Raw genomic sequence first — 27,091 nt, 5'->3', positions numbered from 1 at the left:
CCAAGCTCCGGGCCCTACCTTATCACGCCCGATCTCTATGCCTGACCTCTGTGCCCGACCTTATCCTGCCCGATCTCTGTTTTTTTCCGAGGAAGCCCTTTCCTTAACCGCGCTCAGATTTATATTCGGACTCTCATTTTAAGATCATATTACTGTTAACAAGCTCATTAAACTCTGCATCATTCTTTAACCTAATTTGATAGCCCATTTTTAAAAACCCTACCCATCGTTTTTTTTTTATACTCAATAAAAATATTAGTGTTTTTAATATACTGCAAAACCGCAATAACTATTTTTTACTAGATTCTCTACCACACACTAAAAATAAATTCAAAAAAATTTAAATACTCTGTTACAAAAATCAAATATTCAATTTAAAATAATATTATATTATATATTTTTAACACAATTCCTTATACGAAAAATGCCGGATAAACAGAGCAAACTTATCAAAATCAAACTATAAAGAATTACAGAGTCGAAGCCCACAGGCCCTCTAACCTTTTTGTAAGCTCCTTTCCTCGGCCCATAATCACACTGTTATGATCGGCATTCGGAACTATTTCTAGCTCGATTGCCGGAGCCGTCACTTTCATATTGTAACTGCACTCCACCGGCACTACTCGATCATTCGTTCCATGTATCACATGAACCCTAACGCCGCCACCATTGATGATAGCTTTCAAGTACTCGTCTTGCATTTTTGCGCCTCCGCATATCACATTGTGCATAGTGTGCCATGCCGAGTGATGAGTGTGGAGCGCCAAATCGGTTATCAAGAAATGGAGTTCCCTGGAGGAAAAGAGTCGACACAAAACATTTATAACCGATTGCCATAGAATTTTACGGGGAGTATTGAAATCATTTGCCTCCAAATATGCGCAAAATAGAATGACAATAAATTCGCGCCAAAGCTATATATATGTGCATGGAAAGTAATTCTACATTTAATACCTATTTTATTTTTTATATTAAACTAAAATTTAATTCTACATTTAAAATATTACATCAATGTCTACTTATATCACGTCAAACAATTATTCAAAATCTCAATAGCAATTCTACTACGACTATAGTAGAAGTCCTAAACTTATTTATCATATTAGAATTAGTAAAGTATTACATTCAGAAAGGATTAGGTAACATGTTTATCGATCTAAATTCACTTTAAAATTTCTTGTATAATCCATCCTTGTATTAAGCAAAATCCCAACATAATATCTTGCATATATTTTTCACTAACACGAAAGTAAATTATGTAATAAAATTTACATAACGACATTTTATATACTTATAAAAAAACACGCACACACATATATAGCTATCTATCGAATCGAAGCTAGAAAAGTTAAGAGGTGTTGCTACCTTGTTCTAGTGAGTCGTTTTAGTAACCATTCCCAAAGCCTATGGTTGCGGCAAATAAAGAAGCACACGCACCGGCCAAGGTGCTCGTACCATGTCATAAAAGCTGAACCAAAGAGCAATGGTGGCCATACTCGCCTAGGGGCAAGTTGTCTAAGTGCTTCAAAACTAGCATTCCCTTTCGAAGATGAGAAATAAGGCTGAAATCCGAAACAAAAAATTACATAAGATGCAAGTTAAGCGAAGATCCCGATGAAATTGGCATCATAAGTTTTCCATTGAAAGTGATACAAAAGTTTTCGAGTTTATAAGGTACGAACTAAATTTGAAAATAGAATCCCTCTATGAAACCAACATAAATAACAAAGCAATCGGAGATAATTATTTGGCACAGTCAATCTCGTATGAGGTTCATTATATTTTATTATGCAACTCATATATCTTATGTTGTTCCAATGTTAATCAGCTAATCTTTATTATGGTTTGACATATTTTCCGTACCGTTGGATAGAACAATTATGAAGATATATCAGTTAATAACGACTGAATTAAACATAATGGGTTTGTTCGCTTAGTATTTTTAGGTAAAACGATTCTCTATAAATATTATTTAAAAAAATACAAAATACACACGTAATATATGTATTTTATATCTTTACAAAAAAATCAACAATTCAACGCAAAATATTATTTTTTATATTACTAACACAATTTTCTATACCTAACATAAAAAACACATCCATCCAAAAACACAGTGAACAAACCCAATACTGTTTAATCATATTAAGCTTAAAAGTTCAATTAAATCATATTGAAAATGTGATCAACAACGCCCAATTCTGAAATCACATTATTTAAATCATCATGGCAAAAATAATCCGGATGTAATTTGGAAAGTTTGTACAATTCTTCGTCATGGTTTAGATACTGACGATGTTCCCTCATGTTTTGAAAAGCATTGCATAAAATTCTCTAAAAATTGTACGAGATTCGTCGTACTTTCAAAAATATTATAATAAATCTTCTAAAATAGGGAATAATGCAGATTTTTTATAAACCACAGATGAACAATAAAAATTTAGCTAAATATCATTAGATTAATATTCTACTTAATTAACAATGAATTCAACTAATTTGTCATAAATTTTCACCATAACAGTCAAACAATTGCACAAAGCTTTGATACCAATTTATTGCGAATTTGCAGCACAAATAAAACAAATCTTTAATCTTCTGTATCATTCTCCGATAAAAAATTTGTTGTAGTTATGCCAGAACAACAAATTCCTTAAATGGTTCAAAATAACTTCTATATTATTCGAATACCATAATTTAAATTAAATTCAGCACATCAATGATTATCACTCTAACAACAAAAGATTATAGAAGATCTCCAAAAAAATCCATACCGATGTTAAGAGAAGTGCGCTAAATATACTTATATTGAAAGTATCACTTACCGGCGCAATTAGAGTGACTGATTTAACGGACGCTGAGTACTTAGCCGCGAGTGCAAGTGCAATAACACATCCCATGGAATGCGCCACCACATGAAAGGACTTCATCCGATAAGGAAGAATAACCGATTTCTCGATCATTTCTAGGTGATCATTAAGCGTGTACAAGCAATTCCTCGGTTTTGGACTTCTTCCAAAGCCTAAAAGATCAACGGCAAATAACCTGTAGCTCTGTCTGGAAAGTTCAGACAGGTTAGGAAACACAGTTTCCTTCCAGATAGTCGAGGATGAGAGAAAGCCGTGGATAAATATTACATTTTGCACATTTGCAGCGTCGCCGGAGTCATTCTCCTGCATAGCTGACAATGTAAAACTTCTAATAGGTAAGTCAGAGGGCCAAAAAAGTTCTGTTTTTTAGATTTTGGTTTGAGAGAAGCTATGTGTGATTATGATTAATTCAAGCACAAGAAACTACATTCGTCCGCACATAATCACAAGATAAATAGATAATTGCTATCACAAGATATGTTAGATAAACATATATGAAATTATGTTATCTAATAAATTTCGAACGTTTTTTTAAGTTTTTTAGGAGGAAAAAATATTTTACAACAGAAAGAATTGAAAACATTGTGTGTGCTCATGATGTTTCTTTTTTCTTTTTTCGCGCATTTTAAGTTACTCCCTCCGTCCCATAACAAAGTATCTATTTTTCCATTTTAGTCCGTCTCATAACAAAGTATCCATTTCTTTTTTTTAGCAACGGTACTTTCTACTAATATTACAAATACTCTTACAACTTACAATATATTACACAAATGTCATTACCTTTATATCACACAAGGTTATTTTAGTCATTTCTATTTTATTCTTACTATATCCCAATATAATACTAATATTTTTAAAACTAGGTGCAAAAAGCAAATGAGTACTTAGTTTCAAGACGGAGGGAGCATGATATTTTAGGTGAAATAGTTAATTTGGATAGTACGACTTCCCATAAATATCATTAAAAACCTGATAGAGTTTAAGTAAACACTATTTAGCAATAAGTTTTTTTAAACAAATCATATAAATATCTATTTTTTCATAAAATATCAAATCAAATATTCTAAGAATTATATATATATATATAATAATTAATATTCAAATATTAGAAAAAATAAATATAGCCCTCAAAGCATTGTTTCTCTCACAAGTTTGTTGTTTTTTATTTAACACTCTTCACTTTTTAATAAAAAAACATTGTTTCTTTTCACAAGTTTTCTTTTTTTCTTTTTTTTCAAATTTTTCATTTTTCAAATAAAAATATATTATTTATTCTTAAATTTGGTCTTTCTTTATTTCAAACTTAAAATAATATTATTCACTCTTCACTTTTTAATAAAAATTACATTGCTTTCTCTCACAAATTATCATGTAAAAATATTATTCCCTCATTCCCTTAATAATCTATCAATTTTTTTTTTATTTTAGTCTATTTAGTAACAAAATATTCATTTCATTTTTTTATGACGATGTCATTGCTTTTATATCGTAAGAATAGTTTAATCTTTTTTACCTTTATTTATACTGCGTCCCAAATTCCGTGAAAAAAAAAAAAATAAATAAATAAATATGAGATGGGGAAATATAACACTCATTTTCAAATTAATTTCAAACCAAAATCAAATCAACTCCAAATTTTCAACAAAATCAACAATAATCAATTCAAAGTAAAACCAAAAAAAATAAAAAATAAATAAATATAAAAATAAATGTAAAGCATTGCTACCTCTTTCCGGCTGCTGAACGACCAAATGCAGTCTGTATTCATCATCATCATCATCATCATCATCATCTTCCCCATTTATTCTCATCCACGAAACGCACGAACTGCATCCACAATCAGACCATCTGATCTTCCCTAATTTGCCCACACCACCAAATCCAAATCCAAATCCCCAATTCCCGCCCCCAATTCTCCCTACCAAATCCCTAATCATGTTCCCCCTCCCAAAAAGGCTCTCCGACATCTCCTTCTCAACGCGATCCCCTTTCCTCGCAGCAGAACAGTAGCAGGGAGAGGACTCTCCTTCCAATAGCTCGTCCAGAACTCTGAAGAACAAGCACATTACGGCATCGAGTGCGTCCAGAAAAGCAAATACGATTGCGCTTATCAGAGAAACGGAGGATTTTGAAACGATTGTGAGGAATCTGCGGCAGGAGAGTGGCGCCGCCATTGGTGGATTTGATTTTTATTTTGATTTGAGTGGGGAAGAGGCGAAATTGAGGAGAATTGTGGCGAAATTGGGGGAAGAAGAAGAGGATGATAGCAGAAGGTAAAGATGGCTGTTGTTGGAACACGTCTGCCATTAGAGATGATGACAAAATCCATTGTTGTGCTTTCCTTGCTTGCTCTTCTTCTGCGTTCCAGAATTTATTGCAGTTTACCATTTATATACTGTATGAGTAACTAGACAACACGGCCGTGTTCTACGATTCTAAACATGCTTTTCCATCTTCATTTATATACTATATGAGTAACTAGACAACACGGCCGTGTTCTAGAATTCCAAACATGCTCTTCCATCTTTATTGGATTTGGCGACATTAAAGGCATATTTGTGAAAGGTTCGGATTTTAAATTTGAATTTCGAATAATAAAATATTATATTTAAATAATTTATTGATGTTATTTAAATCAATATTATTACAAAAATTTAAATATAAAATGGGTATTTAATACTCTCATTGCCGACATGAAATTTTTTGATTAATACATAAATTAAAAGATAACGAGTTTTAAGATTAAAATATGGTAAGTATTATATATAATTTATTATGTAATTGAAAAAAAAAAAAATACTAAATTATTATTATTTATTGAAAAAAAATGATGATAAAATTGTGGATCAATGGGCAAAAAAACTAGTAATATGATTTTGATATACAGTACTATAAAAAAATAAATATTTTATAAAAAAATATCAAATTGAATGATTATTACTCCCTCCGTCTCATATACCGTATCTGCTACATCGTAGACACTGTTATTTTAAGAGGGGTGCTGCACTGTAGACACGGTTGAGGGGTGTAATTAGTAGATAATTAAGAATGTATTAGTGAAAATAATTATCCTATAATATAAATAATTATAAATTAAGATTAAGATAACTAATTTGTTTAATTAAAATTAAAAAAAATAAAATTAAAAAATATAAAATTAGATTAAAATGTGTAATCATTTTCTAAAAAAGAAAAATGACATGACATGTGGGACAGATAGAAACGACAATGTGGACATGTATCTGCGACGGAGGGAGTATTATTTTATAAAACTCACATTAAATATTTAATATTTTGTTTTTTTTTAAAAAAAAAAACAATTGAACTTAAAATAATTCTATTTAAAAGTAGATAATCCCATAAGATTATCCGCACCTTAAGTGAGATTGAGTCAAATAATTTTTAATCCATCCAATGCGACCAAAATCATACCCAACTAATCAATTATATTCAAATTTTATTTTATATTTAAAAATATTATATCAATTTTTTTTTCTTAATTAATAATTTAATAATATATTCTTTTGCATTTTTTTCTGAAATTGATATTATTATTTTTAATTTATAATTTAATAATATATTCTTTTGTATTTTTTTATAAATTGATATTATTATTTTTAATCTAATTGTTTAAACTATAATTAGTTGTACTTCTCACACATACAAGATTATCTTACCTTAATGTAATAATTTTTTAAAAAAAATTAATAAAAATTTTAAAATATTTATAATGTGCAATAGAATATATATTTATTAAAAATGAAAATGAACATCTGATTATGTGGCCGAAAATAGCAAAATAAATATCTTCAGAACATAAGGTCGAAGTATTTAAACTTAGATATATATATATATATATATATATATAAGATTATGCTAATAACAACTAACAATATTTGAACTAGAAAGCAAAATTTCACATAATATACATCCTTCTTTATCGACTAGAACCTACTCTTATCGACTAGAACCTACTCTTAGTTCACTAAAAAGCTTTGGTTTTTTTTAGATTTTATCACATATTTTTGCTATTCAAATTCTTTTTTTCCTTCAAATATATCTAGGGATGTCAAATGGGACGGATTAGCCCCGGACCCGTTCTTAATAGGGCGGGTTCAGGTCTAAATAATATGTTTCGGGGCGGATTGTAGATTAAAAATTTTAAATCCGGCCGCCCGGACTCGAACCCGGATATTTTTTAAAATTATTATAACTAATATATATGTACATTTATATAATAAAAATATATTATTTATTTACTTAAATAATTTTAAATATAAAATTCAATTAGTTGTCTGCTTCAAATAATTTTTTAAAATTATTATACCTAATATATGTATATTTATATAATAAAAATATATTATTTATTTATTTATCTTATTCTTATGGATCAATATTTGATTATTTTTAGATTTATTTTTATTTTTATTTTTTTGTTTTTAATGCTATTTGTTTTAGTATTCGATTGTTAAAAAAATATTTATTAGTTGGCCCGAGTCCTGGAGCCGGGTGGAAGCGGGGCGGGGCGGGTCTCGGAGCCTAATATTTTCTAGCGGGGCAGATCTCGGGGCCTGCAGACCAGTCCCGAACCCACCCCGTTGACATCCTTAAACATATCACATCTTTTTTTAATATTATACTAAAAATTTATTTTACATTCAAAACATCACATCTACTGCTTATATCACATTAAACAACGGTTCAAATTCAACATTTTACTATTAAAAAATCTAAACCCACAAACAATCACACCCTTTATATTTTTGAATCAACTCAATAACACATTCAAATTTAACTAGCCGAATCGAATCAAATTTTCGAATAAACTTGCATAACCAAATAGTTGAATCGGCCAACAACACAACATCTAGCATTTTTCTTCAAAATTAAATTGTAACACTATACTTACCGTTCGAATCCGGTGTCTCGATCTAGCGTGCAACGCAATCAAATTCGATGCATCTGTCCAAATCCAGCATTGCAGGCAAGAGTACTCCTGCGCAGCAACAACACCATCAATACATTATAGATTGAGTTTCATATAGACACGTACCAGGATGGAGCCAGTCGGGGACAAGACAATGTGAGACATCCTTAAATTCTTGCATAAGTCGAGGAAATTAAGAATGTTTCTTTTCTGAAAGAAGCTAAGGAAGGATCTTTCAAGACGAGGCTGCGTCTTCAATCTTCCCGGAAGCATATTTGAATCTTTCCACTGCAGCAAGATCATCGAAGAAGAAAAGTAAATGGAAATAAATATACAGAAGTCGAGGGAAATTGTCGCGCCATGAATGCTGATATTTTAGCTCAGCAAAGTTCATTTGTAGTTACTATGTTGAACACAATACAACGACAGAAAGCACGCGATTGATGTTAATATAATACAAATGCAACATATAAACATATATGGCATAATAATTGTCCACACAACACATATCATTGATCTCAACACAATAAATATGTTCGTATATTGTTCCGTGTGCTTATGTTTTATAGCCTCATTGGAGCAAATCAGCATCACCAAAGTTACATTATGTGCCAAAATGAAAAGGTATTATTGCACAAGATCAATACAACTTTCATCATTTTATTTTGTTCATTTTCAATTTTTTCATCGACACGAACTTAAAATTATCTTAATTTAAAACACAAATGATTTCATACCGACGAATCTTAACAATGTCGGGAGGATCAATTGCCAGTGGTTTACTCACGGCGAATCCGGAGGGAAGCAACCTACTCGGGTTGATAGTAGCACTTTAATTAGACTATTTTAGATTTGGCATAGATCAACATATGCTACACAGGCAATAAACATATATTTATACATATCTCAGCATATTTTAATACAGCGTATATTATATTATAATTCAACATATGTTATATTATAACTCAGCATATGTTGTACTATAAGTAAATATATATTGGTTATGTATATGATATACGTTGATACGGTCAAATCAGCACCATGCTGACTTGGCCGGATCAGCACAGGATTCGTAGCCTTTTGGATTTTATATTTAATTCTATTGTTGGGTCTAATAATAAGATTATTGAACCAATAGGGTCCGATAAAAAAGTCTTTAAATAGGTTAGAGTCACAAGTCTTAGGGATCATTTAGAGTATTTGAGAATCGACCTTTTTGTTGGGATGGAAGACATTTCATTGTTTGTCATTTTCTCTATTCAATACAAATTTATATTTTACAACGTATTAGATTCCATCACACTAAAAGGTTTTTTACGACATAATGAAGAGATTTTTCGGGCTAAACAAATACCGGAGATTTGAATATCCAAGAAATTCGGTAGACGATACTTACAAGACATGGGAAAAGATTCGACTGTCTGTCTATAGTGCCGTTTGTGTCGTCTGGAAAGCTTTCTCAGCTTCTTTCCGTATGCTCGACAGATTTTTCATTATCTCCTTGCAGAGTCTACCCTCAATAAGGTGCACAGGCAACCAGACTTTAGGTTTAACGCGAACAACATAGTGAAGTGTTGTTTGAAATTCTTGATCCATATTGGAATCACTACGTAAATCTCCACCATTCAGATTCTTCGTCTCCTAAAAGAACTCAAAGATTTGTCATATATATCGCATGAACTCTTGAGATACAGCGCAATACAGAATTTGAGAGAATGTCCAAATTGATCTAGATGCAATAAAATTTACACTCAAGAGACATATGCTGAAATTGTTTGTGTTTTTCACACATAGGAATCTATCTAAATTAAATATTTTTCCCCTCTAAAACACATCGCATCCGTAACTTTAAACATCATATTCAACACGTATCTTATATTTAAAACATCACATCTAAACATATTTTCCAAAAAATTGTAGTGAAACACCACAAAACAGCCAAACTCTCCAAAATACAAACCTTTTTGTTCTTCCGTAGTTAAACACTAAAAAAAAGGTAAGTTTGTCTTACTATTTATTAGGAGACATAAAATATAATGATGCAAGATGAGAATGGAAACAATATAAATTTTCACCTGTTCGACTGACCATTTTCCTTCAAAGAGTTGGAAGTCACCTTCAACCATCTTAAAGTCGATGTCGCGCTGCTGGCCAAAGGGAAGTGTCTGCACATCTCTCTCAAAACAATCTATAGTACCTCTTGCATTGAATTTCAGGCCAAATGCCAAGTTCTGCTCACCAACCTGTTGCATGAATGAGTTCGAAAATAAAAATAAATAACATATAAATGGACATTTCTCTATTAGCATAAATTCTTAGGTAAATTAGTCATTTAATATGGTACTATAAATTGGGATTTGTTGGCTTTGATTTTTCTTATCTATGTTTTTATTTTTTTAGTACTATTAATTCTTCAATTTTTCCTGAAAAATCATTATATCTTAACATACGTTTTTGTCCAAACCATCACATCCAACAAATATTTTACCTCAAAACACCAAAAGACCACACATTGTGTCCACTAATGTCACTTATATGTAGACGAAAGTATGGCAAACAGGTTTTACAAAATAACAGACATGCATCGGAGATAATAAGCATGTATACAAATAGGAAATATAGTAAATAGTCGATGAAACAAAAAATAGTTAGTTGAGAATGGTATCTCCGTCATGAGTGATGCAACAAAAGAGCTGAAGATAAGCATGCTGTCACAACCAAAACAATTCATAATCGAAGACACGGACAAAAATGAAAGTTGGGGATTTGATTTACTCAATGCTCATCTCTTTTAATCAGTATACCTGAAAGAGTCGAGCAAATTTTTCTCCCTTCTCAAGCAACTGGCTAACCGCTAGACCTGGAATGAAATCAGCCAATCTTTCATAATCAGTCAATATATCCCAAACTGTTTGAAGGCTGGCCTGCACGGCTACCTTTGATCTAATTCTCCGTTGGTTCCTGCCTATCTTTTCCACTGCTATCTCAACTCCATCACCATAACTTTCATAACTTGGCGGTGTATCGTACAAAACCTCTTCTCTTTGGTCATCATCCTCTTCATCTTTCCTATCTGGAGTGTTCGCCGAATCACTCCCACCATATGCCCTTATTATAGTTAACCTAAGCAATGTGTTAAGGCATCATACTTCACTCTAAGGTAAAAAATACGTATTGTATGCTAAAGTTGTCGAATGTACAGTTCAGAGTTCAACTATCAAAAAGATCAATATCAATGCATGGCAATATCAAAATTTTCAATTTACTAATAGATTACAACATGAGTTCAGAAATTCGAAGTTGAAATTTTGGAAATTTAGAGCAAAAATTGATTTCTCCATTTTCAAATCCTGCAATGAACTCAAGTATAGGATTTCTGAAATCTAACTTTGAATTCAATCATGATTACAATATCTAAAAATGAAAAATATTATGTAATACATCATAGAAGTCACCAATTCAAAATGCAATCAATCAGAGCTCAAAACACTAAAATTGGACATAAATTATTCAAATTTGCCGATTTTTACCCTTTTGAACCAACAAAACTCTAGAACTCATTGCTCAAACTGCAAATCCTTAAAAAAATTGTCAACTGTTAAGTTTAGATTGCCTTTTTTTCCAATTCACAATCATTGAAATTGGAATCAAATTCGAAGGAATTCTCTCAAGTCTAAAGTTCTAACTCAAAATTCCAAAGTTTCAAACTCAATTCAGATTCACACCCCCCATACGCAGCAGCAACAACGATACCACGAAAAAATTAACGTATTAACAGATTAAAAAGGAAGGTTTTGAAATGTTGGGAAAAGCAACTACAGATTATTCTACCAGAAATACAAATGCTTCAAACAGTAGAAGGATCATTGCAGCAAGATGTCCTCAATAACAGTTAATTAAAAATCCACGCCGGAAGGTAACATCTAAGAAAATCTATCAATCAACAAGAAGTATGAATCACGATAATGACTATGATGATTCTCACACTTCAATTTCAGTGCAGTTTCAGGCAACACACCATTCATTGCCTAACAACATATACCATTCCAATTTCCATCCATAAACTTCAATTGAATCCAAAATCCAGAACGTACCTGGAAACAACACGGGAGAAGCAAATAGAACAAGGCTCGTCGCGCCGAAGAGAACGAACATAGGGATTCAATTTCCGTAGCGCACCTGCCAACAACGCAGATTGTGTGTCTAATGCGATGAATTGGGGGCATGTGGAATTGAAGAGAGATTTGGGTGGCGATGAATTGAGGATTGAATTTGGAGAAGAAGCAGACGCCAGAATAGCAGCAGCAGATGAAGACAAGGCAGAAGCCATTAGTGAATCAGTGTAGGAAAGCAAGCTTGCATTTCTATCTGTAAATTTTATGGCTAAGTGTTTGTTTGGACCCCATGTTTTTTATGTTTCAACTTTTTTTTTTTTATATGAATAAATAAAAATAAGTAGGGTTTGTTTGTGTTGTGTTTTGGTATAAATAAAATAAATATTAATGTATAAATAATATAAAAATAATAAACATGTATAATATATATTAATTATTTATTGATAAATAAGTATCATTCACGTAAAAAAAAAAAAATTAATATGCTTTTTTTATTGCCAAAGTTTTATAATCAGCATATTTACACAATATAATATATATTATGCATTAAAAAAATTAAACAATTTTAACATAAAATATTATTCATTATATTATAACATACTCCTTCCGTCTCACATACTGTGTCTCTGCTACACTGTAGACACGGTATTTAGAAGAAATGTAATTAGTAGGTAATTAATAATGTATAACTAAAAATAATTATTCTGATAACTAATTAGTTTAATTAAAATTTTAAAAAAATAAAATTAAAAAGTTTAAAATGAGATTAGAGTGTGTAATCATTTTCCAAAAAAAAAATGACACAGTACGTGGTACAGACAGAAACGGCAACATGGACATGGTATATCGGACGGAATGAGTAATATATTCACAGAAAAACTAACCATTCAAAAGATATAGATTAGTATTTGTTACATTACAAGAAATTTTTCTATATCTAATTAAAGAATACTTACACTAAAAGAAAAATACAAAATGAACCTATCAAATATTTAACTTTTTATTTTTTATTTTTTCAGAAAATCAAAATTTTATACTCTCTCCGTCCCATAAATACAGTCTTAATTGGGTTGGACACGAGATTTAAAGAATATTGATATTATATTGGTAATCGGTAAAAAGTATGGATAAAAGACTATTTTGCCCATGTGAGGGTATTAGTATAAAAAGTAGTAGTAATTGTGTAATAAAAATAAAAAAGTATTGGTAGTTTTATGGTGATATGACTATTTATGAAAATAAGACTATTGTTTTGGGACAAAAATAGTAAACAAAACTATTGTATTGGGACGAGGGGAGTATATAAATGAACTCTTAATTTTTGTTATTTTAGTTTCGTAACGAGAGTTTGTCCAGTAAATAAAAGTTTTTAACGCATTTGGTCTTCTGGTGCGGGAAATACCTGTGTGACTCTCACGTGGCACGCCGGAGGACGCGTGTCCGCTAAGTAAGAGTCACCTGACGTACATATGAAAATTTCATTTTAATTTAAATTTATTAAAATTGATGTATTTAAAAAAATAAAAATAAACTATTTTTATAATTTTATAAAAAATTAATATACTATATTTTTAAAGTTTTATTTTTTAAAATTAATGTATTTTAAAAAATTTAAAAAGTAATAAAGACACTTGTCCTCATGCGTGTCATGTGGGTGCCCGCAGGCATCTCTGGGATCGGAAGGCAAAATGTGTAAAAACTTTTTACTTGCTAAACTATTTCAAAATAAGGGGATAGTTATGAAAAAAAAAATAATAATGATTTACCATAATTTATTTGAATAAAAGTAAATTGTTAGTAATATATACTATATAGCAAATAAATGGTGTGCTTGATTTCAATTTCAAATTCAAAATATCACTATTAAGTTCACAAGGTATCGAAAATGACGTTCCACATAATGTATTTCAGCACCTTCAAATATAATTTTGAACACCAATGAATAATACAGTGGAATGAAATACAAACAATAAATGTTTGTTATGTTCATATGAAGTCAAATGACGTTCTACATGATGTATTTCTACACATTCAAATACAATTCTGAACACCAATGAATAATGCAGTGGAATGAAATACAAACACTAAATGTTTGTTATGTTCAGATGATGTCGTTTGATTGTGATTTGAATGACAAACAAACCACAAAAATGATTGCGTAAAAGAAAAGAAAAGAACAGCACGCCAGTGTTTATTTAATCAATTCGGCCCTCAACTCTACTACGTTTGGGTACCAACCCAAGGATATTCCATTATATTATTACAAGAGCAAGAGACAGTAAACTACACACAAACTCTACAAATCAGCAACTACAAACACTCAACTTAAATGCATTGATTTTCCTACCACATGCAAAGTCGCAACCTCCGTTTGTTTGTGCTTTGACGCAGGGTGTCTATCTTAACAACTCACCTTCTCTTCCTTCAACACTTTTTGGAATTTCTTTCCTACAAGCTCAACAAACAAACACACTGCGTTCGTCGACACAACATACTACAAAAACTTCCTTAGGATGTCATCTTTGGTTCAACGAATCCAGAAGCTTCAAGCAGTTTTCCACCCAAAATATGCACAATTTTTTTTCTAGATTTATACCTTTCAATACATAAACAAATTTCTCTAAAAAAAAAAAAGCCCTCAAAATAAATGAGGAAACTCTCCCTCAACAAAAAGTAAACTCAAACTATTACAACATAAGAGTTGAGCATTTTTCTCTTTGAATATTATGCGAGAAAACACAAACAGGTTCTCGACTCATTCTCATTTTCTCTCCAATAAGATAATGACAAGCTTGTCTTCAATAGCCAAACATGCTTAGACTCCATAGTATATTTAAAGTTAAATTTCTTTGTATTTGAAATTCATGATTAATTCTAATCATTTCTTAACATATTAATTATTTTAGTATTAACATGATATATCAATTATTGTTGGGTTGCAAACCCAAGTCCCACATTGGAAGTTCCGAAGAAAATTGCACACCTTATAAGTCCCAAGTGAACTCCACTAGTATGAGGCCTTTTGGATGATATTCAAAAATAAATCCGTGCGGGCTCAGCCCAAAGCGGACAATATCATACTAGTGTTGAGTTGACCCAGTTTCAACAATGGTATCAGAGCCCGGTTAGATGATGAAGTGGATTGGGTGGCATTGGACATTAGTTGTGGTGGTGGGCTCGCCCTCGTGACCTGCGGATGTGCCTTGTGTCGAAAGTCTCCTGGCGGTGTTGGGTCGGTCCCGATTGAGGTGGTCAAGCAGCGGGTCACTTTGTGATAGGCGGTACAAGATGGGCAGGGAAGGTCCATTGTTGGTCCTAGGTTCAAGGGGAGGATTGTTGGGGTGCAAACCCAAATCCCACATTGGAAGTTCCGAAGAAAATTACACACCTTATAAGTCCCAAGTGAACTCCACTAGTATGAGGCCTTTTGGAGGATATCCAAAAACAAATCCGTGCGGGCTCGGCCCAAAGTAGACAATATCATACTAGTGTTGAGTTAGCTCAATCCCAATATTTATATAGGTGGTAGAGCTCGGGTTAGTTCAAGAAAGTACTTATGTATATAATCTATTCGGTCATTTTGTTGTAAAGTGTAAGGATAAATGAACTCATGCATTGCACGGTATGCCTTAAAAAAAGGACGGGCATGAACAACCAAGTAGTTGCAACTACGCGTGATTTTTATGTTTTATGAAAACTTAGTGAAATGAATTGTATTAACGAAACCCGTAAGAAAGATATCGTCTCCATTCACACAACGTTTTTTAGATGAATTAATTTTTGATATGTGGTACGAGGAATTGTATGAAAAGTATAAAATATATTTTCTCTGTCTCGCATCTATCTATTAATTTGTTTTTTGCACGAAATTTTAGAAATATTAGTATTATATTAGAATGTAGCAGAAATAAAGGTAAAAAGACTAAACTAACATTATTAGTATTGTATGATATAAATGTAATGACATTTGTGTAATATATTGTAAATTGAAAGAGTATTTGTAATGTTAGGTAAATAGTACAATTACTAAAAAAGGAAATCTATACTCTATTAGGGGACGAACCAAAATGAAAAAATAGATAGATTGTTAAGGGACGGATGAAGTATTATTTAAGTTGAATACTACCTCCGTCCCGGAAAAAGAGTAACATTTACTTTTTGCACGTAGATTTTTTAATATTAGTATTATATTGGTTTATAGTTAAAAAGACAAAAATGTCCCTATTAGATTGTGTGATATAAAAGTAATGATATTTGTGTAATATATTGGAAGTTGTTAGGATATTAATTATGTTAGGTAAGTACAAGTGCTTCCCCTCTTGTTAACAGTGGTCGTTGGAGTCTCCCCGGAAATTGCTGCCTAGGATTGCATGTTGCAAGGCTTTTGCTTTTGAAGTTCAGCTCGTACAATTATTAAAAAAAGAAAATGATATCTTTGTTTTGATACTGACAAAAATGGAAAATAGTATCCTTGTTTTGGAACTGACAAAAATGAAAAATAGTATCACTCTTGTGGGATGGAAGGAGTATAAATTTTTTTCCCCAAAATATGCTACCATATATGATGAAGATTGAAGTCTAAAGAAAGAAAGCATTGGACTTCCTTCCCACCTTCTTAAAAGAAAAATTACTTCATCCGTCAGATTCCAAATGGATCATTTTAGTGAATTAACAAATAATAATATTTTATTAGGTAATGAAAATATATAATATATTTTGATTTTTTTATCCTTACAAAGTACAATTAAAGTAACGATATTTTTATAATTTGTGTAAAAATATAAATATTTTGTATTTGTATATAAAATAATTTTACTATATTAAAAAAGAAATATGTTAAATGAGATAAACAAAAATGATAAAGATAGTATTTTGAATTTAATAGAAAAAAGTATGTTTTTATTCTTTATAAAATACTTAAATTATATTTTAAAATCAAAAAATCAAATACAAACAAAAAATATTCTGGTATATATAGACTTTGTTGTCTTTATAAAATATATATATATATATATACTCTCCGGCTCACGTACAGTGCAATATTGGATTTGGATACGGAACTGAAGTGGATAGTATAAGGTAGAATAAACCGGTAATTAGATGATGTGATAAAAAAAAAATGTATATATTTTTTTTATTTGAATGATGTGATAAAAGAGAAGTTCGATATTTTGTGTTTGCATATTAATTTTTATATTATTTTTATCAGTACAATTGATTTTTTGCGTATAATATTTAAATATGAATTATTATATTATATATAGTATAAATCAAGATAAAATATAAAAATATACTTCTATTAATCTCTTTTAATACAAATATAATGACACTTGTGGAGTAAATTCTATAAATATAAGTATATTTTTAATATTAATATAATGACACTTGTGAAGTAAATTCCATAAATATAAGTATATTTTTAATGTTAAATACAATAACGCAAAGAACAAATAGTACTCTTTATACGAGACAAATATAGTATTATATTTTGTGAAAAAACATAATAAATTTTTATAAGTTATTTGAATTAAAAAGTAACAAAATATAAAATAATATAATCGAAATTCATTATTTAATATAAAATAATACAATCACATCCATAAAATAATGGGTCTGTTCACTTTGTTTTTTTTTTTTTTTTGATGTATTTTTTTTTGATGTATTTTTTATATTATGTATAAAAAATTGTTTTGATAATATAAAATATAATATTTTGTGTTGACAATTATTGAATTATTATAAATAATAAAATATATATTATAAATTTTAAAAAAAATTTATGAGAAATCACTCTATAAAAAATACTATTATATAAACAAACTATAGTAAATTTGTTTGCATTACAAATTATTAATGTTTTGTTTATTAGTATTTTTTCTATAGTTTATCATTTCATATCTAGATTTTTTAATAAATGCATATTCCCTTACTTTTATTTATTTATCTATTTTAATTGAGACAGTTCAAATATTTTATAATTTTTCTTTTTTAGTTTATTAGGGTGTGTTTGTCAATTAGCTGTTAACTATTAACTGATTCAATTAATTGATTTGATTAGCTGATTTAATTAGCGGTTTGTATTAAAGTGTTTGGTAAAATAACGGTTTGACATTACCTGTTTATACATAAAATGAGAGTTAAGGACATTGATATGTTATTTTTTAAAATACTTAATTTTATTCATTTTGGTTTGAAATTTATGATAATTTTTTGTTATTAATTATTAAAAATTATGAAAATATTATAAAATATTTATTTTTATTATTTAAATTTGAGAAAATTGTTTATACTAAAAACTAATAATTTTTTATTAAAATTATGTAAAATATAAAATAATAAATCTTTCATATATATATATATTTTTATTATGTTAATTATTGTTTTAATATCTAAATAAATTAATAACCTTAGTTTTTTTATTTGATTTAGTTTTAAAAACTTATATATTTTACAAATAAAATAATTTATATGGAATTATTAATAATAGTAATTATTTTAAATTTAAAAAAATAAAAATAAAATTTAATAAATTAAATATATTAAAAATAATTAATAAATACTGCTATAAAAATATATTTATATGTATAAAATAAATAATTAAGTTTTAAGGGTAAATAAGGAATAACAAAAATTAAAATGAAAAAGCTCTTTCAAAACGCTAGGTAGATGAGCTTTTCAGAAATTAGCTTTTTGGGTTCAAAAAATTCTTTCAAAAAGCTAATTTACCAAACACCTAAATTAGTCTTTTGACTGATCAAACAGCTAAAAATTATTCAATAAACTAAAAGCTTTTCGAAAAACTGTTTCCAAACACCCTCGTAATGTTTAGAATGCTCTATTTCAAATTCACACCAAGCCTCTTATATATTATATTATATTTGCATAATATTCTAATAATCCCTCCATCCCTTTGAAAGGGTGGCATTTGTTTTTTTACGTAGATTTTTGAATATTATATTATATTAGATTGTAGTAAAAAAGACAAAAATACCCCTATTACTATGGTGTAATATAAAAGTAATGACATCTGTGTAATATATTGCAAGTTGAAATGATATTTATTATGTTAAGTAGGTAGTACAATTACTAAATTAGAAAATAATAACTTTGTTTTAGGATTGACGAAAATGAAAAATTGTAACCTTTCAATGAGACGGAGGGAGTATAAAATTTCATTTTAACATTTATATTACAGAAATTATTTTAAGTAAATATATTTCTCATTTCACTATTTAAAAATATTTTGTATCAAATTTAAAAAATATATTATTTAGATAATATGTTCAGAATATCATAAAAATACTAATAAACCATAAACAGGTTTTTATATCCCCTGTTTTAAAAAAAACTGTGTGCTAAACAATAGAATAAAAATTATTTTTTGTCTCATTCAATATCATAATTATTAATTTTTATCTTATTTTTAAAAAAATTATCAATTTTGGTCCAACTCAAATGAAAATTTATCAATTTTAGTCTCAAGTTGGTCGACTGAGACTGAACACGACCGTGTTAGTTTGAACACGGCCGTGTTGGATGACTCAGAAGGTGACTGAGCGTCCCAGGCAGCCAACACGGCCGTGTTGGATGACTCAGAAGGTGACTGAGCGTCCCAGGTAGCCAACACGACCGTGTTGACTACCCTGCACTTCTGAACACGGCCGTGTTCCTGTCCGTGTTCTGAACACAACCATGTTCTTGTCCATGTTCTCAGCACATCTATGTTCTAGGTCATGTTCATGCCCATGTTCTCAACACAGTCATGATTTAAGCCATGTTCGCGACTATATTTTCAATATAATCATATTGTAGGTCATATATATTACCCCCTCCGTCCCATAAATATAATCTTAATTGGGTTGGACACGTGATTTAACGAATATTGATATTATATTGGTAGTTGGTAAAAAGTATAAATAAAAGACTTTTTCGCTCTTGTGAGTGTATTAGTGTAAAAAGTAGTGGCAATTGTGTAATAAAAATGAAAAAGTAGGTGTAGTTTTATGATGATATGATTATTTATGGAAATAAGATTATTATTTTGAGACTGACAAAAATTGTAAAGAAGACTATTGTATTAAGACAGATGGAGTATTATTTTTACTTTTTGTTTAAAATTATTTGATATATATATTTTTATAATTCTACAAAAATATTTTTTACAATTATTTCATAATATAAAAATAATCAATTTTAATATTTTAAAAATATATAAAAATAATAATATAATATATATTTTTAATAATACTCCCTTCGTCCCACTTACTATGTCCACATTTCCGTTTCTGTCCATCCCACATCCCATATCATTTTTCTTTTTGGAAAAATAATTACACACTATTTTTTAATTTAATTTTTTAAATTTTAATTAAACTAATAGTTATCTTAATCTTAATTTATAATTATTTATATTGTATGATAATTATTTTCACTAATACATTTTTAATTATCTACTTATTATATTTATCCTAAATTCTCGTGTCTACAGTGACCCGGAGGGAATATTATTTTGAATAATAAATTTAATTTATAATTTATAAAAATAATCAATTTTTAATATTTTAAAAATATATAAAGATAATAATATATTAATATATATTTTTAATAATCATCATTATATATATTTTTAAAAATTTATAGTAAAAAAAATTTAAAATATTATTTTAAATTAATTATTTCTATAAATTATAGATTAAATTTATTATTCAAAATAATATTTTAAAATAATACTCCCTCCGGGTCACTGTAGACACGAGAATTTAGAATAAGTATAATTAGTAAATAATTAAGAATGTATTATTAAAAATAATTATCATATAATATAAATAGTTATAAATTAAGATTAAGATAACTCATTAGTTTAATTAAAATTAAAAAAATTAAATTAAAAAATAGTGTGTAATTATTTTCCAAAAAAGAAAAATGAAATGAGATGTGGAGGGACAGAAACGGCAATATGAACATGGTAAGTGGAACAGAAGAGTATTATTAAAAGTATATATTAATATATTATTATTTTTATATATTTTAAAAATATTAAAAATTGATTATTTTTTATATTATGAAATAATTGTAAAAAATATTTTTCTTGAATTATAAATATATATATATATCAAATAATTTTAACTAAAAAGTGAAAATAATAATAAATATGACCTACAATATGATTATATTGAAAACATGGTCGTGAACATGGCCGTGAACAGTGTTGAGAACATGGGCAGGAACTTGGCCTAGAACATGACTGTGTTGAGAACCTTGGCAGAAATATAATTGTGTTCAGAACACGGGTAGGAACACGGTCGTGTTCAGAAGTGCAGGGTAATCAACACGGTCGTGTTGACTGCCTGGGACACTCAGTCAGCTTTTGAGTCATCTAACACGGCCGTGTTCAAACCAACACGACCGTATTCAATCCCAGTCAACCAACTTGGGACTAAAATTGATAAATTTTCATTTGAATGAGATTAAAATTGATAAAAAATTTTTAATGAGACCAAAATTGATTTTTGCTCTAAACAATAATATGATATAGATAATATATAACGTCTACCAAATTAGGACATATTTCTTTTTTCACATTAGTGTACTTGTTATTTTTTACTGTATTATTGTATTTTTTGAAATTTGAAAATTTATGTTCTAATAAAAATTATTACAATTATGCAATAGTATTTTTAAATTATAAAAAATTTAAAGCAAAATTAAGAGATACATTAATGTAAATAAGAATATATGATAAATGCAATAATAGGAAAAAAAAAGTTATTACCAAAAACTCAAAAACTATAAACATAATTATTATATAAATATAATAAAAAACTAAAAATTATGTCCCAAATAAAAATTTAAAATAAAAAAATCACAATACAAATCCTTCAATATATTTAATTAAAAAAAAAATCCATCTACAATATGTATAAATCTCAGTTAATTATTTTTATTACTTTCACTGTACATAACTATTCTTTCACATTACTGTTACATAAAATTCGAACAATATTGATACACAATTTACTATTCCCTTCACCGTCCCACATAATTTGTCCTTGTTTTCTATTTTCGTCCATCTCACATAGCTTGTCATTTCTATTTTTGAAAATATAATTATGCATTTTAATCGCATTTTAAATTTTAAATTTTATAATTTTCTTAATTTTAATTAAACTATTTACTTATTTAGTATTAATCTATAATTATTTTTACTAAATAATAATTATTTTTACTAATACATTTCTTAATTACTTACTAATTATACTTTACATAAATTCTCATGTCTACAGTAATACACCCATATTACATGGGACGGAGCGAGTATAAAGTAAAATGTAATATTATTTAACATATTTAATAAAAAATATTAATACTATCTAATTTAAAAACTGTAATAAATACTTTGTTCATTATTATTTTATTTTGAAAATAAATCATTCGGAAAAAAATACAAGCAATAAAACAAAAATTACAGGTAACCGCTAGCAATCATTCATTACTCACGTGGCGATTAGCAGGAGGCACGTGACCATACGAGAAGCAAACAATAATTCCAGGTAAGCATAATGTGCATTGACCTTTTTGCCCTACAAATTCCCAATTTACGTCCGGTGGGTTCCGGCGACGGACTGCGGCCGCCGGAGCGATGCGGCGGCAGTCGCCTCGACGAAAGATTCCATGGCCGCATTGAACGCGATTTCTCTCTGAATTAAAGAAATCAGATGGAAATTTCGAGATTCAAACGTGGAGCTCTGATTTAGGGTTTATGTGTCGCTGCCTGCTAGGAGTTGAGCTTGAGCCTGATTCCCGTTGTTTCTGAATTGGAAACTCGAATTGCTACCGAATGAAGGAATTCGGATTTCCAAATTGTAGAATGGATTGAAGGAATTCTAATTCCGCTTTGAGTACTGAAGAAGAAGATGCAGCTAGAGAAATTTGTTCGCAGCGGCCGGCCTGGCGGAAATCATCGCCGGCGAGTCTTCCTGCAGCCGCCGGAGACGGCGGCGGATAAAGACGCCGACGCTCGCGGGGTACGACCGTCAATTAGGTTCGATTTTCGTTGTGCTTTCCAAGCGATGGAAATTTATTTTAAAATAATTGCAGAATCTGAAATTTTTTAATACTTTTGCACAGTGATTGCCAGCTATAAGCTATTCCATCAATTTGGTAGCTAAAACGGTGCAGAGAATAGCCAATTTGAATTTGATTCTACGCAAGAACATCACATACATATAGCAAAAAAAGAACAACTTAGAAGCCTTCTTTAATTTCAATTCAAGTAGTTAGTTTCGTTACGGAATCGAAAATCAGTTGTTTTATATATAAAGCAACGAATTGGATTTGCAGAAAGTGTGTGGAAGAAAATGATGAAAACCAAAAATGGTGGAGAAGATGATGAATTGGATTCTGGAAATGGAGTGGAGCTTGAAATAGAGAAAACAGGTCCATATAGTTTGACAGTTCATTCGAAAATAGTTGTGCAGGCGAGCCTGCAGACTGTTTGGGACGTGTTGACTGATTACGAGAGGTTGCCTGACTTCATCCCCGGCCTTGCCGTCAGCCGGGTAGTCGAGAAGGGAGATAAATATGCACGTGTCTTTCAGGTATCGATCGTGTTTGGTTCTGCATTGTAGTGTGCTGCTTATGTTGAATGATCACAGGCATGATTCTTGTCTTTTTTTTTGTCATTCGATGCATTGGCTTGATGTTATGTTATGTTATTGTCCTGTCGCGATTTTTGCTCGTTTATATGTCCTTCCTGCTTGTGTAATTATGTAAGTTGTTATGGGTTTTTGAATTTGTTCGTTTCTTGTCGTTACGTGATGTTTTGTGAAATGAAATAATGTATGTTTTATATAGAATAGTAGGGATTGCATAATAAATTTAAAAAATAAAATAAAATTCAAAGTAAACATAAGCATTAATTTTTTTCATTTTCTTTTGATCTCCTTAAGTGTACCTTTCCACTGTGTTCCAATGATTTGTTGTTTTATGGTCGACTTGTCTCTTAACTTGAAAATTAGTTGTGGAATACCAATGCGGTGAACTATTTTATGATTGCAGTATATATCTGTATGCATCTCAACAGTTGCTGTTTTATCGTGATTTTTTGAGTTTCGATTCTAGCTTTAGTTAGAAGTGAAAAGTGAAAAACATCTTCTAACAGGTGTGTTTGCTTATGGGTTTTGGAATAGTACAGTCTTGATTTGAAATAGTTTTTTGTGATATAAATAGATATTTGAAGTGATGTTTTGCACATAAGCTTAATTTTTAGTGTAATATAAAAAATAAAAAATAAAATTTGATTTGATGTTTTTTTAAGAAGAAAAAATATAGTGAATAGTAAAGTCCCGACCCTTTAATTCCTTGAGGGGAAAGTGTTTTTTTCCCTTTGTGTCGAATGATCAATTGCCTAAAAGCTCAACAGATGTTTCCATTTACATTGCTTTCCTCCACATTTCAAGGCCATGATTGGGTACTAATTTTATATATATATATATATGTATCTGTGTGTGTGTGTTTATATTTTGTTCTCTTGATCCATTGTAACAGATTGGGAAGCAGAAATTGCCATTCGGGCTGAAATTTGATGCAAAAGCTACTTTAGATTGTTTTGAGAAGGATATTCAAATGCTTCCCTGTGGTCGTAAACGCGATATTGAGTTCAAGATGATCGAAGGTGACTTCAAACGCTTTGAAGGAAAATGGATTGTAATCGAACAGGTTCAAATTTTTTATTCCGAAATCATATCATGTCACTTAATGTTATCATTCTTCAGCCTATGCATTTTATAAGAGCCCCGGTGGGGAAAATTGCAAATTTAGTCCCCTGAGACAAGTTTCATGCTATTTTCATTCCATGGTTTGAAAATTGATTTACCAATTTTTAATAAGTATGTAAGGTTGCTAAAAGTGATGGAAATCATCGAGCCATGTTTTTTTTTACATAGATCTTGATGACTTTGAACACCATCGGACCAAGATTATGTCACGGCTCACATGATTAGAATAAATATAAGTGTACCCAATCAAACTAAAGCTGAGTTTACTTATGCTTTGGAATGTTTTAAATTTGAATTTTCGAAGTGATAAATAGTGATCAGACGTGATGTTTTGTGTAGAGTTTGGGTATTGGGCGGAATTTTTTTTCTTTATTGTATTTTGCATAGGGCGAAGAATGATATAGAACTAAAATTGCATGTTTCGTATCTCCATGCTAATAATATTGGCATATTTATACTTTGTTTGGATAAGAGTTTTGGAGAATTTTGAAAATAGTTTGATTTGAAGATTATTTTTTTTTTATGTGAAGTACAAAAATTGTGTCTAATATAAAAATTAATATTTTATGTTGAATGTTTGATTTTTGTGAGATGATAAAATATATATAAGGTAAATTGATTTTTTTTAGTCCCTTAACTAGACTCTTCTATCATTTTAATTCCGTAGCAAACTATTTTCGTAAGTGAAAAATTTTCGCACTTTTAATCCTCCGGCCCCGGAGATGCCTACGTGGCACCCATGTGGCTCGGTAGAGGACACGTGTCCGCCAGGTAAGCGACACTTGGCGGACACGTGGATTATTTTTTTGTGACCGCCAGGTATCGCTGACCTGGCGTACACGTATCCTACAGCGAGCCACGCGGGTGCCACGTAGGCATCTCCGACACCAGAAGACTAAAAGTGCGAAAATTTTCCACTTACGGGATTAGTTTGCGATAGACTCCCGTTACAGGACTAAAATGATAAAAGGAATCTAGTCAAGTGGACTAAAAAACCAGTTTACCCTATATATATATATATATTAGGAATCGTGCCGAAAGAAAAGTTTGGGCAAACAAACACAAGATGTTAGGTATTTGGTGTGATGCTTCCTAAGAAGCAATAGGCATGTTTTGAAAAAATTACGGTCAATGAATTAGTGTCAAAACTTAAAAAAATCCGTATGTAAACTGAGTCTTAATTCTTACTAAGGGAAATGTGGAAATTTTACAGAGTAGTGATACTCTAGTCGGAGGAGAATCCCAAACAACACTTGAATACATTGCAAATGGGGAGTCGAAAATGTGGTTGCCTATTCGACTAGTTGAGGGGAGAATGCGCAACGAGATACAGATCAATATGTCTAGTCTAAGAAAAGAAGCCGAGAAGTTATTTCGGAACATTCAGCTGGCGTAATCGACACTTAAGCTTTGTTCAACTGGCGACGAGGTAATGATGCGTTTGCTTCCATGGTATATGACGATTACTTAGTCGTTGTTTCGATAAGAATGCATCTAAGCGACATTGGATATAATGTACCTCTTTAAGTTATGGAATTCCCTTGTTTATTTATGATTTCAAACACAAATCTATACTATTCAGCCTACCCTGCGTGTTGTCTTGAACATAAAGTTCGGAACATTTAGGGTGTGTTTGTTTGGGGGTTTGGATTTTGAGTTTGGATTTGAATAGTAAAATATTTGAATTTGAATAGTTGTATGATGTGATATAAACGAGTGTTGATGTGATGTTTCGAATGTAAAATTGATTTTTAGTATAATATAAAAAATAAAAAATAAGTGTTTGATTTGATATTTTTGGGAGGAAAAAGTTTGATGAATAGTGTAAGTTTGGAAAGTCTCCCAAACAAACATACCCTTAAGTTTCGAGTCTAAGCTTGAGAATATAATTGTCAACAGGTGAAAATAGCTCCAACTCAAATATGATCAACTGGATATATAGTTGTTGCATAACTAACCTTTGTTTTCTTTTTCTTTTACTTTTATATAAGTATATATACCTTATCTCTTGAATCACTAAAACTAAAAGGTAAAATTACATTGATTTTATACTCTCTCCCCAGCTTTAAGTTTACATTTGTTTTTTTTTATTTTTTATTTTTTTTTTTACGTGAATTAAAAGATATTAATATTTTAGTAATAGTATGTAGTTATATCAGTGTAAAATCAAAATTATCCTTCCTTATGAGTGTATAATAAAATGAAGAACTCAAAGTAAAATGACTAAATTTTGTATTATATTGTATGATATATAAATGTAATGACATTTATATTTGTAATATTAGGTATATAGTATAATTACACAAATAGATATTTGTTAAAGGAAATATATAATTTTAAATTTAACAGACAATAAAAATACATAAACATTTGGAAATGGATGAAAGAAGTAGTAGCAATGAAAAT

General features: G+C 29.8%; 3 protein-coding genes across 5 annotated transcripts; 1 reads left to right on the top strand and 2 right to left on the bottom strand.

Annotated features, from left to right (window-relative positions):
- Window positions 1–345: 345 nt before the first annotated feature.
- Window positions 346–7,923, bottom strand: LOC127258185 (probable lysophospholipase BODYGUARD 4). Its single transcript, XM_051284928.1, has 5 exons — window positions 7,777–7,923; window positions 4,594–5,224; window positions 2,823–3,178; window positions 1,366–1,562; window positions 346–792 (listed from the first exon to the last, which is right to left on the bottom strand). The coding sequence occupies exons 2-5, from the start codon at window positions 5,039–5,041 to the stop codon at window positions 471–473; spliced, it is 1,323 nt and encodes a 440-aa protein (XP_051140885.1). The 5' UTR covers window positions 5,042–5,224; window positions 7,777–7,923; the 3' UTR covers window positions 346–470.
- Window positions 7,682–12,188, bottom strand: LOC127258191 (uncharacterized). Of its 2 annotated transcripts, XR_007840237.1 has the most exons (6): window positions 11,889–12,188; window positions 10,599–10,917; window positions 9,870–10,037; window positions 9,191–9,435; window positions 8,532–8,603; window positions 7,682–8,082 (listed from the first exon to the last, which is right to left on the bottom strand). XR_007840237.1 is itself a non-coding variant. In XM_051284941.1 (5 exons), exons 1-4 carry the CDS (start codon window positions 12,122–12,124, stop codon window positions 9,220–9,222), a joined length of 939 nt encoding a protein of 312 aa, XP_051140898.1. In that variant the 5' UTR covers window positions 12,125–12,188; the 3' UTR covers window positions 7,682–8,082; window positions 9,191–9,219. The 2 variants fall into 2 exon arrangements, 1 of the variants encoding a protein (XP_051140898.1); XM_051284941.1 differs by lacking the exon at window positions 8,532–8,603.
- A 10,280-nt stretch (window positions 12,189–22,468) lies between these two features.
- LOC127257923 (uncharacterized) lies at window positions 22,469–26,366 on the top strand. Of its 2 annotated transcripts, none has more exons than XM_051284515.1 (4): window positions 22,469–22,933; window positions 23,250–23,506; window positions 24,456–24,626; window positions 25,899–26,366. In XM_051284515.1, exons 2-4 carry the CDS (start codon window positions 23,267–23,269, stop codon window positions 26,079–26,081), a joined length of 594 nt encoding a protein of 197 aa, XP_051140472.1. In that variant the 5' UTR covers window positions 22,469–22,933; window positions 23,250–23,266; the 3' UTR covers window positions 26,082–26,366. The 2 variants fall into 2 exon arrangements, with proteins under 2 accessions (XP_051140472.1, XP_051140464.1); XM_051284507.1 differs by having other exon boundaries at window positions 22,469–22,950; window positions 25,899–26,364.
- The last annotated feature ends 725 nt before the right edge of the window (window positions 26,367–27,091 follow it).

Source organism: Andrographis paniculata, unplaced genomic scaffold (assembly GCF_009805555.1).
Source record: "Andrographis paniculata isolate CXL003 unplaced genomic scaffold, ASM980555v1 Contig14END, whole genome shotgun sequence".
NCBI classification, from domain to species: Eukaryota; Viridiplantae; Streptophyta; class Magnoliopsida; order Lamiales; family Acanthaceae; genus Andrographis; species Andrographis paniculata.
The sequence above is the reverse complement of the archived record's forward strand: the minus strand, read 5'-3'. Positions and strand labels throughout refer to the sequence as shown.

Coding starts and splice junctions, on each gene's coding strand:
- LOC127258185 (XM_051284928.1), bottom strand. CDS start 5,041: ATGGCGGCGCCACTCTCCTGCCGCAGATTCCTCACAATCGTTTCAAAA. Junction 1,563..2,822: donor CAGTCACTCTAATTGCGCCG/GTAAGTGATACT, acceptor TTCGGATTTCAG/CCTTATTTCTCATCTTCGAA. Junction 793..1,365: donor AAACGACTCACTAGAACAAG/GTAGCAACACCT, acceptor CTTTTCCTCCAG/GGAACTCCATTTCTTGATAA.
- LOC127258191 (XM_051284941.1), bottom strand. CDS start 12,124: ATGGCTTCTGCCTTGTCTTCATCTGCTGCTGCTATTCTGGCGTCTGCT. Junction 10,918..11,888: donor TTCTCCCGTGTTGTTTCCAG/GTACGTTCTGGA, acceptor CACATTGCTTAG/GTTAACTATAATAAGGGCAT. Junction 10,038..10,598: donor AATTTGCTCGACTCTTTCAG/GTATACTGATTA, acceptor TTCATGCAACAG/GTTGGTGAGCAGAACTTGGC.
- LOC127257923 (XM_051284515.1), top strand. CDS start 23,267: ATGATGAAAACCAAAAATGGTGGAGAAGATGATGAATTGGATTCTGGA. Junction 23,507..24,455: donor AATATGCACGTGTCTTTCAG/GTATCGATCGTG, acceptor CCATTGTAACAG/ATTGGGAAGCAGAAATTGCC. Junction 24,627..25,898: donor AATGGATTGTAATCGAACAG/GTTCAAATTTTT, acceptor GAAATTTTACAG/AGTAGTGATACTCTAGTCGG.